This window comes from Pteropus medius, unplaced genomic scaffold (genome assembly GCF_902729225.1).
Source record: "Pteropus medius unplaced genomic scaffold, Ma_sr-lr_union100, whole genome shotgun sequence".
NCBI classification, from domain to species: domain Eukaryota; kingdom Metazoa; phylum Chordata; class Mammalia; order Chiroptera; family Pteropodidae; genus Pteropus; species Pteropus medius.
Window position 1 is genome coordinate 2,838,382 of NW_024353905.1, and position 13,836 is coordinate 2,852,217.

The 13,836-nt window shown below is 42.4% G+C and overlaps 1 protein-coding gene across 1 annotated transcript; it reads right to left on the reverse strand.

Annotated features, from left to right (window-relative positions):
• Positions 1-139: 139 nt before the first annotated feature.
• Positions 140-4,895, reverse strand: LOC120593533 (probable G-protein coupled receptor 83). Its single transcript, XM_039851387.1, is given in 5 exon segments — positions 140-1,912; positions 2,333-2,466; positions 3,618-3,743; positions 4,390-4,544; positions 4,547-4,895. Coding segments are annotated over 5 exon segments (1,293 nt in total). The 5' UTR covers positions 4,815-4,895; the 3' UTR covers positions 140-1,302.
• Between the last annotated feature and the right edge of the window lie 8,941 nt (positions 4,896-13,836).

Here is a 13,836-nt window from a genome sequence, read left to right on the forward strand (position 1 = left end):
GAAGAAGAAGAAGAAGAAGAAGAAGAAGAAGAAGAAGAAGAAGACGACGAAGAAGACGATGAAGAAGAAGAAGAAGATAAAGGTGGAACAGAGAAAGTAGAGGAGGAGTAGGTGAAAGAGAAAGGAAAGAGGGGAGGAGGGAAAAGGAGGGGGAAAGGAGAGGATGAAAAGGGGAGAGAAGAGGGTGTGGAGAAGGGAACCAAGAGGAGGATGGAAAGAATATGAGGAGAAAAAAAAATCCTACCTCCTCTTGGCATCATCCTGACACACACAAGCTATACCCTTCAAAGTGCCTTAATAACATTGTCTCTACATGAAAGGATGCGGCAGGAGAAGGATGCGATCATTACTTCCTCCTCTTCTTTCCTGCTGAGTTGAAATCCTCATAGACTAGAGAGATGGAAACATTTAAATCAACAGTGAACACATTACACACTTTCTCTCCTTTTCCAGAAAAACAAAGGCAAAACTAGACATTACAAGTTTACATGAGACAAGGTATGGCATTAAATGTGAGTCAAGAAACAGGGAGAATTTTTTTTGGTTTTGCAGTTCTAACTTGGACATATGACTTGTTACTACATTTAAAGGAAAGCTATAATTAAATTATTGTATTTGTAATCTGGAGAAATATCCCAGGTGATGTGTGATATTAACTGCCTTGTCTGTTCCAGTAAGATTTCTCATTCTCATTCTGCCATAAGGAGATAAGATATGACTGCTTGCATTTATAGGGAGCTTCAAGTTCCCAGAGAACATGATTAAATTTCAGGAACTATCATTTCTTTTCTGGCATTTTCATGGAAACATTTTGGACATAATATGGATATAGTCCTCTTGTCTATCTAAATAAAATACTAATAAGAATCTCTGGTGGCTCTTGCAGCTCCTGAGACAATAACTATGATGTCAGAGGAAAAGTACCATGGGCAGGAGAGAACACAAAGAATGGAGAGGGGAACAGTCTCCAGAATAAGAGATGAAATTCAGGAGACCACAAGTCAAAGTGTAACTTTTCTTTAAGTGATGTAGACACATCTTGATGAACCTGGAGGTCTAATTACTTCAGTTTACTCACTGTTGGGAGAAAGAAAAAAATGTAGGAAATGAGAACAGGAGAAAAAACAGAAAGAATTGAAAGAGCAAGTGAGACGCATATGGTGCTTATATGGCCTCCATCTCTCAAGTTCCAACCCTTACTCTTACTCCCCCTACCATGAAAAATGAATGAAACCTAATTATTTTGTTTCCACCCTGTCTAAGAGATTTTGAGGATGGATAATCTATCGCGGTCTGGGCAGCTTAAACTCTAGGCACTGGTGGGTAGAGAAAGGAGGTTTCTACTTCTGGGGATGGAGGGGGACTGGGTAGCTCATCGAAGTCTTTGAATCGTGGGAATTTCGGCACTTCAGGATTGAGATCCACCCAAGCAGAGTGGTGAGTGGGTGAGACAGAGCTCAGCATCTTATGGATTTCCATTATGACTTTCTTAACTTCAATCTGGAAGCTATCACTGAGCCAGCAATAGATGAAAGAGTTGTAGCATGAGCTGCTAATTGCCAGCCAGTGTAGGAAGAAGTAGAGACCATTGTGGCTTGAGATGGATTCACTGGATAGAAGCACCATGTAGAGGTTGAGAGGAAGCCAGCAGATAGTGTAGACAAGCACCATAATAATCAGCATCTTCAGTGTCTCCTTCTTCTTCCCACGCTGGCAGACGTAAGTGTGGATGTTTACATCATCTAGAGCATTATGGATCCACAGCTTCTTGGCCACATGACCATAGACAATCATCAGCACCATCAGTGGCAAGATGAAGAAGAGCAAAAAGGTGCTCAGGTCAAGGTATTTCCATGTGGACTTTGAAGTATATGAGAAACTGGGAACACAGACAGTTTCATCAGTTCTGTTTCTATGTTATAAGACAGATAGAGAAAGAGAAACATTAACTTAATTTTCCCTTTTCCTAAGACCCATAGCTAAGCATTATATGGCAGTTAGGCCTTAAGGAAGAGACATATTTACTATTTGTGTCTGTTAGGCACAAAGACTAGGGTTATAAAGCAGGGAGCTTTAGGGTTCCCCTATTCCAGACCTCTAACACGGCATATAGGGACACAATGGACTTCAAGTAGAAAGTGATATGTCTAACAACCCATTGTCATGAGAGTTCTTGGGTAATCTTAATAAATTCTAGTTTATAGAAATTTATTTTCGTATCCATGTTTTGAAATGTGTTATTCCAGTCCCTGTTCCATTCCCCTTATTCATGAGGCTTCCAAGGTCATGGATTGCTGAAATCCAAACAGTGGCCATACTGTGTTCCTCTTACCCAATCTCAACTTGGTAAAGGTATTGGTAAATGGCATGTGGGAAAGCAGTACAGGTGCTCACAATCCAAATGAGAATGATGCAAACATTTCCTTGCATTGGAGTAATTCTGGACTTCAGGGGATATAGCATCACCTGGAAGAAAAAGGACCCCAGATCAATTCAACAATTCAAATTAGGGTTACTTATTAGGCATTCAGCAACTGACATTCTTTTTCAAAGCTATAAAAACTTGGTAGGTGGGTGAGTAATGTGCTTTGGGTACTAGTTCAGTTGACAGATGAATGGCATTTTGTTTTATGAAAGAGCAAAGCTGGTTAGTATAGAGAAAAAACATTTAAATGAGAAAATAGGAATCCAAGTGATATCAAATTTTCTGTCTCTGAGTAGGGAGTTCAGTGGAAAAAAGGATGGATGTCCAAAAGTGTGACTTATATTTTTCTTTATCATATATGGATGGGTAAACACCTCAAATCCCTGCATCCTTTTACTCACTTGGTTCTCTTCATGCTCTTTTATCTTCTCCCTCCATTCTCTCCCATATTGATTCCTCCATGGTCACTCTCCCTTCCTGCCCTTCCTCCCTCCCTTCTTCTTCCTTCTTCCATTCCTCCATGCCCTCTCTCATCTTTCTCCATCTTTTATCCCTTAGATTTCTTCATGGCCCCTTCCATCTGGTTTCAGCTGCAACCCTTCAATTTCCTTCTATGTCCCTCCCACCTCACTTGTCTTCTGGTTCCTTCCTAACTGATTAACAATGTAACCCCTCCCAGCTTCTCACCCCTGCCCCATCTCTTTCCTTTTAAGTCACTTTCATCCCTCCTCCCAACTCCTTCCTCAAGTCTCTCCATGCCTTCCCACTTCCTTTGCTCAGCTCTCACTCATGGACTTCAAGCCCACTTCCTATACTCAACCCATCATCGGCCCTGAAGCCATACCCTCCTCTGACTAATCCTTTCCCTTTTTCTTTCCTTAGCTCATCCTGCAACACATCAAATAAAAGATGTTTTCCAAAGGAGGACACTTTTATCATTTGCTTATTGCTATATCTTTGTTTCCATAGCACCATATCAAACATAATGGCATTTTTAATACATAAGATTTGATATGGTGAAGGTCTGTAGTTCACCATCTTGCAATCCTCCTAAATTAGATATATATTCACATAGATTGTCTCAAGGAATTCAAAGAACATTTTAGATTATTTGTGTTCTGAGCTGCTTCTATCTATCTAATAAAGGAATCTATCCCTTTGCAAGACCTAAAGAGCCCTGGGAAACACATACCCCATGTAGGTCCAGAGAAATAGCAGCCATGGTCATCACAGTTACATAGGCACAAGAATACTGAGCAAAATGATTGAGGTGACATGTCATCTTCCCAAATACCAAGGAATTACACAGATAGTGCACCTGTGGGAGAAAGGGCATGATGAGGCACAAAGACTCAGTCCTGTGTTTTCTCCTCTTACAAGCTCAAAAACAGAAGTAGAAGCCTCTTGCTTCACCAAACTGCTGACATTGTCTCAGGAAGCAAAGAAACATTTTCACACTGCAGCTGTCACACCCTTCCCATCTTTTTCCACACAAAGACTGCAGCCTGGACACAGACTCCATCCAAATCACAAGAAGGGTTAGCCACCATCCATTCTAAACACTGCGTTTGAAAGATGGGGCAACTGAGGCTAGGTTTCTCCTCTACTCAATGTCACTGTAAAGCTCACCGGCAACGGATCCCTGTTGCCTCTCCGGGCACCCTAAGTCTCTCAGCCTCTGCCAAGGCAGGAGATTAATTCAGCAACATAGATACAATAATGCCGATTATTGTATCATAGATACAATAATCGGCATTATTGTATCATAGATACAACCTCCGCCGCTAGTTTCCAAACCGTTTACAAATTCTCTCAGCCATTCCTGTCTCTACGCACTTTCCAAATCAACCCAACCCCTTTCCGCGTTCCTTCCCACCACACAGCTCTCTCTGTCGCAAGTGCAAAAGCGTGTTTCTGTTCTGAAGGCCTGACCACCGGGTCCCCCTCCTCAGCACCCAGCTTACCATGGTGAAGGGGGAGCTGAGAAAAGCCAGCATCATGTTGGTCACGGAGATGTTGACAACAAAGAGGCCGGAGGCAGTGTGCACCCTCCTGTGCTTCATAATCACATGGTTTAAGATCCAATTGCCTAGTATGGCAGCAAATACCACTATAGTGACCCCATTACTAACCAGAACTGTACCTGCTCATCTTGGGACACCACCTCCGAAGCCATGGGACCTGACATGCCAGCCAGGTTGCCCATGTTCGAGACATGTTCAGGCAGCTTATGGATCATGGAGAGCACGCTATCGCGGCCTGAGCTACCAACCGCAGACGCAGCATTAGAAATAGCCTGCAGCACCTGGGAGGCAGTGGGGGTGATCAGGTCATCAAACCCGCTCGGCACACTCAGAGCTTCGGGGGTCAGCTCATCCGCATAGCTCATGGTGCTGGGGTTCGGGAAAGCCCCTTGGGGCGATTCTGTGATCAGGGCGTCCAGTATGACGCCCGTGGAAAACCTCAAGGTCCCTAAGCAACTGGGTCAGGGAGCGCCTGGAGAAGAAAGAGGGAAGGGTGAGGGGTCTCCACAGAGCGCTAGGCGACCGCTGGTCAGCGTTCTGCAGCTCCGAGCAGAGAATGCGCTCTCCCAGGTGTGGGGGCAGGGAGAGTGCGGGAGGCGGGGGCGGCAAGAAGGAAAGCGAAAGACTGGATCGCTGGACCGGCTTGGAGAGGGCAAGTGCGTGAAACTGAGCGGGGCAGTCGAGCGCGGGGCGAGCAAATGCAGCTGGCTCCAAACGCTCCGCAGCTTAGGGTGCGCAGGCAGTGCCAGTTCTAAATTCGGGACAGCAGCTCCACGCGCCGCCCCAGCACCACTCCTCATTCTCGCAGCCCAGGGTTGTTCCAACTAAATTTCTATAGCCTTCAATTAGTCGGTGAATCCGTCTGTCTAAAGCCTTCAGGCGCTGCGCTCTGAGCTAGTGAAGGCAGTGCCTTCTGCAGCCACCCTTTATAGAAAGTCTAGGGGCCTGCGAGAGAGCCAATGGGGAGCCGCGGCTCAATCCCCGCCCTGTTCATCCCCGCTGGGGAGCAAAAGGGGTTGGCAAAGTCTTCGCCACTCCAGTCTCAGCTCCCCTCCTTTCTCTGCCATTTGTTGGCTTCTCCTCCTCCCTCTTGCTGAAACTGGAAGCCCAGACTCAAGGGATCTTCTCTTGGCAACTCCCATCATCCGCCTTCTTCACCTCCCTTTTCCTTTACTCTCCTTTTTTTCTTTTGCACCAGTGCCCAAAATACCAGCTGGAGCTGGAGCGCAGAGAACTGAGAGGGGGCTGCGGCGACTAAGGTGGCGGCTGGACAAACAGACCTATGATCTGCCTGAAAAGCTGGACGCCTCATTCGGTACTAACGACCTGGGTGGCCGTCGAGGGAGGGTGATCACCAGGAAGGGTCTGCATAAATTTTTGGATTGCACAAGGAAAGTGAAGCAGGAGACAGTCGGATAGTAGGGAGGGGACACTATAGAGACTGAGAGCCCAAGTAAACGTCGCCTGGAAAGGGGCCAGAATGATGCTGATGCCCTGCTTTCTCCAGTACGAAGCCATCAAATTCAAAAACGCATGCAATGATTCCAGGGTTCGGCATCCAGCTTCCTTGGGAGACACTACATTTTCCTCCAATACCCAGGAAGTACTACTTTGGGAACTGGATGTGGCAGGTTAGTAAGGAAGCTGAGGACGCACACCCAAGGAGGATTTGTGTTTTGGGAAGTTTTTGAAAACCGATTCTCCCAGAGTCTGATGCTGCGGGAAGAGGGAGATGGAGTTTAGTCTTTGGAGTTGAAGTGGGAAAGAGGCTGGGGCTGATATTCCCAGACTGCCTCCTGGAGAAGGGATCTGGAGATATTTGAATTACAACTAGAGCAACTGAACTGCATCCCTAGAGGTGCTTGCAGGAAACATAACAGTGCCCTGAGACTTTCAGAGTTCAAGAGTATTTTTTACTATCATCTCCCACCCTTCCACTCATTAATTTACAGATAGAGAAATGGAGATTTAGGAAGGAAAGAGCTTAAGGAAGGTCACAGAGATAATTAGCTGAAGCACTGGACTAGAAATGAGAAGTGTGGAGCTTAGCAGTCCAGGGTGTTTTGCTCTGCAGCAAGCTGTCACTGAGAAACATCGTGTTTGTTTCAACCAGTGTCATTATTTCCTATCCACCTCCTATTGCCAAGAGGCTGTGGAGAGAGCCAGTGCCTGCACCCATCTTCTCCTAGAGGTGTTAGTAGGGGAACCACCCAATGTCTATGACTACTTATCAAGGCATGCACGGAAATTCATTATCACTATCATCATCATCATCATCATCATCATCATCAACATCATCCAGGCATCAGAGGTCACCAAGCAGCCACAAAGGAGGCAAGCAAACTTCTGCCACACACGTATTATGTGTGCCTGTATGTGTGTCTTTTTATGTCTGTCTGCCTTGACTACAACTTGCTACTTATGGGTTAAAGAAGGGTTAAAAAGAGATTGAAGGGTCTTGCAACCTTTCTGGAGTGTCCCAGCCTGTGGGGAGATGGTGGCTGACAAATTAACACCACATGGCTAATCAGAAAAAATCTAACTAAATAAAAAAAAAAGGAGAATAACTAAAGCTAGGTTTTGTGAAGGGGAGTTAAGCTTTTTGAATATAGACCTACGCTTGGAAAAATTATATGGTTATCAGGCAACTTCCTTAAAAATAAAAGAGGACATAAAAAAAAGAGGAAAAAAAAACAGTAAAAGAAATCTGTGTCTTATTTGGGTAGCCCACAAAACAGAGACACACAAATAATCACATTGGAAAAAGGTAACAAATGTTGACTCTACCAAAGAGATCCATTGTAGAGCTGGGAGTCATTAATCTTTAGTTAGATCCCTCTGCAGCAGTTTCTAAAGGAAGACTGCCAAGAAATATCAAGTGAGCATTTAAGAAGAATTTTCTCTGTACCTGGCCCTGGGCTGGCTTCCCAAGGGCCCCAAAAGGCTCCATATTTGCTGGGGGATGAAGGGCATGTTGACACGTAGTCAAATATAAGACTTTTCTAAAATCTAACTGGAGAAGTGCAGAGGTTCTGTGGCAGGGGCCAGTGTGAAAGGATTGAACACACAAAGGCAGAACTCAAGTATTGAGATGCTGAGACATGGTCTTGGTCTGTACCAGCCTCTTAACTATGGTCTTCACACTCCTTGAACTCTCTGAGCCAGAGTTCCTGAATATGTCAAAGAAAGTTGGCAATATCTAGCTCCCAAAGGAGTGAAGATTCCATGCAACAGCACAGCTGAATTGAATTCAGCACAGAGAAAAACAATGCAGATTATATTATACATCTTCAAACTTTTGACGTGATTACTGTCTCTCTCTTTGCATCTCAAACACTGATGCACATGTGAACTTCTGGACCGACAGATCCTCAAAGCCCATGACTTACTTGAAACCTTGCACAGCATCATTAGTTAGTTGGGAGACAGAGGGAAGTCTGGGGTAAGCCCATCCATGCACTCAGTACATCAATGGGAAAGGGGGCTGCCTGACCATCTTTGGGCCAGGCGCTATGGGGGATTGAAAGAAGCTTACAGTTGTACAAAAGAGAAGAATCCACATCCAGGAAATAGTTAATTTCAGGCAAGTGCAAAATATGCAGACAGTCAGTGTTAGAGGAGCAAGTGTAGGTGTGGGGTGGGGGTTGAGGAAGCTTTGCAAAGGAATTAGCATTTAAGATGGTGTTTGAACTGTCAGTTGGACAGAAATGAGCAGAGAAGAGTGAGAAGTAGTAAAATTTGAGGCCTCAGAAAGCAAGAGCAAAGTCACAAAGAGGGCAAATACTCTTGGCTTGTTCCAGGGAAGAGGGGAGAAGAGAAGGTTGTGAGAGGAGAGTTTAGTAGCTGCAGTTCCTATGCATTTCCCTAGCATTTCAGGCTTTTCTAATTATTTTCCATGAAGATGGAGTGGATGAGAAGTGAGGAAACTAGTTTTACTGCAACTAATGGGAGGTGGCAGGCTCCTTGGCATAGTAAGAGCCAGAATAGACATATTAGTTCTTATAATCTTTTCAGGTTATCTATCCATTTAGCCTCTCACTTTGCTCAGGCAAAACAACTCCCAGTTCTTGTAACTGTGCCCCTCTGGATGAGCTCAGTCTTAGCCACTGCAGATCATTTACTGTCTGTACAGCTACATCTCACACTGAGTTTACTTTTTCCTCTAAAATTACCATTACTACCTCCTCTATCTTCTAAGTTATAAAAATACAAAAACATGCACCCAAAAACACAAAAACCAAACACGTATTAGGCATAAAGTACCTACGTCTTTCACCAGACTGCCAGTGACTGCTCCAACCTTAGTTTCCCGGCTCTCGGTGCATTCTTCAGTTCTCCTCAGTGGATCCCTTAAGGCCCAGTTTCTGCTCAAATCTTGACAAAGAGATGAAAATGTCACACTTGTTTCAGTCAATCTCAACATTCAGTGAAGCTTGAGCGAAGCTTCCTTCCAAATCCAGGGTCCAGGGAGCCAGAGAGGACTACAGTGGTCTTCTTTTGTCCCAAAATCTACTTAACTTCACTCAGACAAGAAATCCTGTGACACAAGGGCAAACCCTGGTGCAAACATACTCTCTAATACTCACCTTGCCCCTTGCCATGTTTTTCCTGTCTTAGTCTGATCTTGGTTTCAACTTGTTATCTTCTATTGGCTACCCTGTTATTGCCTCAATCCCCATTCAGGCCTGGTCTCTGCTTGGAGCCCTTACCTAATATCTGAGTTCCCGTCACCTATAGATATGCTTGCTTGTGGTGGTCACCTTTTCTTATTTCCACCAAGAATTGCCAACACTGGATCGCCCTTTAGAGTGGCTGCTCTGGTGCTGAGAAATTGCGATGGGATCATGACCAAAAAAGCACCCACGACCTTTGGATACTATGTGAGGCCTACCAGGCTGTGACACCATAGCTAGCAATTTCTATTGGGGTTAATACTCTCAGCTGCTTGATCCACTCCCATACACAGATCTCAAGTCAGATACTAATTTTAGCTCCATATCCCATGAAGTTCACATCCAGTTTCACAAATTTCAAAGTTCAAAGGCTGTCTTTGCAACAAATTTCCCTAATTGAAAATAATAGCCAAAGGTGCCCTAGTCTAAGGGGTTACAGATGACTATGCCAAATTGTAGTCAATGTTGCTAAGGTCACAGCCAGCTCTAGAAGGTTATTCCTGCTGGAGTCCATGAACTAATGTACCAGAACTGGCGGGAAATGTCTCTAGACAGGAGCCCCAAGCTCCAGGGAAGGTACAACAGTCCCATTACCAAGAAGCAAACAATAGAAGGAAAAACCTATGGTGACATCATTTCAAATGAGGACAGATATTACCCTGTTGTTACCAACTGCTGCAGTTGAGGGAGCAGGACTCAATGGTAAAATTAAAGGTAAATTCCTGAAATGAGGAGCTTCCTGGCTTCTGAGTATACCATCTCCCAACTCAGTAAATGTGTTCCATTTCTAAAAGATTTCCCAGCCTCAGCTTGCACTCGTCCAGGAAGAGTAGTTGGCATACCAAGGCTGCCTGTTCTACTGCAAACTTGAGATGATTCAGTTCTCCGCTGAGTCAAAATCTGCTTTCCAGTGACTTCCTGACCGTGGTCTTACTTCAGCTCTCCAGGACCTCACGCAATCACTGTAATCACAGTTCCTTATGCCAACTTTTCAGATATTTGAAAAGACTCTGTTCATGTTCCCCATATTCACTTTTTGTTGAGGTCATGAGGTAAATGGAACATTATAACTTAGAGAAAAAAAAATATATAAAACAGTTCCTGAGAACTAATAGAGGAGACAGTAAGGTAGGTAGAAAGCAAGGTAAGCAGAACTGTGGTACGTATTTGGAAAATAAATGTCTTTTCGATGCCTCTGGACTACTTTGTCCTAAGGGCATATTTCAGTAAAATGAAAGTAGGAAAAAAGGCAGGAAAGAGAAAGAGGACAGAGAACTGATATGGGAATGAGGGTAGGGTGCTAGCACAGAATCTGCCTTTTGCCTCCTCACTCATAAATACCTCCAGCTGTAAATACAATGCTAGAGACGGCCAGGGTGCTCATTTCTTTTGGTCCAGAGAACTGAGGCTCCCAAACTGCATCTTTTCATAGCAGGGATCTGAGACAGTGACTTCTGAATCCTGTTATACCTATAACTTGCAATGTAATCTTAGATAAGCATTTCTCCTTTCTGAGCTTCACTTTCCCTGAGATTAGACTCAACTTCTAAGGGCCCTTCTAGCTCAAATATCTTGTGATATTCATCACTATCATTATATACAACATGAAGCTACTTTTTAGATTTATATTTCAAACTGCAGACAGGATCTGAAAATAATCAAAAATGTAAGAGATCATCTTTACCCTTAACCCCTAAAAGTAAACCTGAGATTGGAGAAAATGTTCTTAGAAGGTAATTTGTTTCTAATAATAATACTAATAATAGTAACTGAGACAATGATAATAGCAGCTTGAAGTAGCACTCTGAATATTCCCTCCAATTTATCCCTGGAAACAGCCTTGTAAAGGAGCCACTTTTGGGAGGATATGTAGAACAGCAGACATATTAGAAATTGAGGGTGAGATCCAGTGTATTCACTATGTTTCAGGCACTATTCAAATATCTTAGACATAGCAATGAGAGAGATAAAGTTTCTATCTTCATGGAATTTGCATTCCAATGAGGGAAGACTGATAAGAAAGCAGATAAACAAGATAATCATGATATCTCATCATGACATGTCTCATCATGACAAGTGCTATGAAGAAAATTCAATAGATTGAAGTGATAAAAACAAAGAGACTGCAGTGTGTGCAGTTCATTAGATTGGATGAGCTAGGCCTCTCTGGGAAGGTGATATTGGGGTTGAGACCTAAATGATGAGAAGGAATCAACCAAGTAAGTCAGGGATGGGGAGAGGAATACCAGGCAGAGGGAAATGCAAGTGTAAAGGCCATGAGATAGCAACAAGTGTGGGGTGTTCAAGAAACAGAAAGAGGGCCAGTATAGGAACAGAATGTAATAAGCAAGGAGAAAAGTGGTTTGAGCTAGTTCTCATTTTCGAAGAGTAAAAACGATCACAAAAATAAGCCCTTATCAGTATAGAGCATCTTACAATCCTCTAAGTGCTTTCTTAATCATTACTTCAACTTTTGATTAACAGCAACTTTCCCAGGTACATAAATGTATCCCCATTTTACTGACTAGACAAGTGAGACTCGAAAATATGAAAGTGACATGTTCTTGTTCACACAGTCAGTATTTACCGAAATACAGAATCGTTTCATTTTGTTTTGCTCTGTTTTGTCTTCTGGCCCTATTTTTTTTTTTTCACTGTAAACTGCTCCATGTCTCTACTCAGCTTCTTGTAATGTTTCACATTTTTCCCCCTAAGCCTGGCAAACTAACAGGCAATTAGGGCTGGGAATTTGAAGAACTAAGCAAGGCATAAAGCACAGCCATACATTTCTACATTGACTGAGTACACTTTTTGTGTATGCTAGGGCATCCGACCCCTATTGGTCTCATTGGTCCTTAAATTGCAGGTAGGACACTGACTACAAAGGCAGATAATGGAAATTGGCTGAAAAAAAAAATGTGATTATAGATTCAGTCAGCATCCAGTGATGCTGTCTGAAGAAGGCAGTGTGCTTGGCAGGGAGCCTCTCTCATCAAAATAATATAATTTCAAATAACTTTAAAGATATAATTCATATTCTTTGTACAAGAAATCACCAAACAGCCATCTACCCATCATCTTCCCTTAGCTAGTGAATTAAAATTTAAACGTTATTTTTTTTATGTTGCTGTATTTTGAAAAGTCAGTGCTTACCAAATATATTGGGAACATTCTCCCTCGTTGTGTTACTGCAGATCCACTCTTTGTTTAATAAAAAGGACATTAGTCTTCACTGTCAAGAAACCAAGGATTTTGGTTCCCTTTCTGCTCCTCAATCCCTGTATAGGCTCAGACAAGTCACAGAGCATATTACAATGGATATAATAAACTCTGTCTGGCTTTTCTTGTAGGATGGATGTGAGGCTCAGATTTGTTTATGTATAGGGAAACATTGTTTGATGATAAGAATTGCTATTGTTGTGCATTCACACCATTGCTTAACATTAGTCTAATACTTGCATCCTCTCTCTCAGATGCTCATCTCCCTGCCACGAACATTTCAGCTTTTGAATTCAGAAATTATTTTCTAAGTAATCATTGGGAGATGAGAGATGTTGATCATAGAGATGTCTCTGCCATGAAACGAGTTCAACTCTTTGCTCCTGGAATCCAAATGAAGGACAATAAAGGAAGGATGACTGACCCATCCTTCCCATTCCCATTTACCTCAGAGAACCAGTCCTGAATATAACCATTAGCCTTTTGAAATCAATGTGGTCTCTGGAGCAGCTGACCCACATTACTTGGGGGTGTATTATAAATGCAAAACTTTTGGCTCCACTACAAACTTGCTGAATCAGAATCTGCATTTTAACATGATCCTCAGGTGATTAATAAGTACATAAAAGTTGAAAAGCACTGCAATATCTTACAAGTCCAAATGTGGCACCCATGGTTTTTTAAATGCTTCTTTTAATTGGAATAAAGGGAAGCCAACTAGCCTTGCAAATCAACGAGCCCACTATATTTCAAACTTAGCCATAAATTGTAATTACCTAGCTAGCTTTAACTAATACTGATGTTTGAGTCCTACCTCCAAAAAGTTTTATATAATTAGTCTTTTGTGGGTCTAGGTATTGAGATTTTCAAAAGTTCCTCAAACAATTCTTTTCTACTGTGTAGCAAAGTTTGAGAATCATTGCACTGTTTAAAAACCATTGTCTAAAAGTGTCCCATGCAGGCATAAAAATACTTGCTTTAGTTGTAATAAATCGTTTTTGTTAAAATGAAGAGAAATTATTTCAGAATCATTAAGAGTAGAAAATGAATGGATAGAAAATAGGAACTAATAAAGAACAGAGGGGAAATAAATAAAATAGAGTCTAATAAAACAATACAAAAGATAAATGAAACCAAGAGCTGGTTCTTTGAAAAGATAACCAAAATTGATAAACCTGTAACCACACTCATCAAGAAAAAAAGAAAGACAATCCAAATAAATAAAATCAGAAATGAAAAAGAAGTGACAACTAGCATCATCAAACTACAAAGGCTTATAGAAAATACTGAGAATAATTATGTGCCAACAAATTGGACAATTTGGATGAAATGGATACGTTCTTAGAAACGTACAATCTTCCAATATTGAGTCAAGAGGAAAACGAAAATCTGAATCGACTGATTGCTACAAATGAAATTGAATCAATAATCAAAAAACTTCCAACAAACAAAAATGCTGGACCAGATGGCTTCAAAGGTGAATTTTACCAAACAT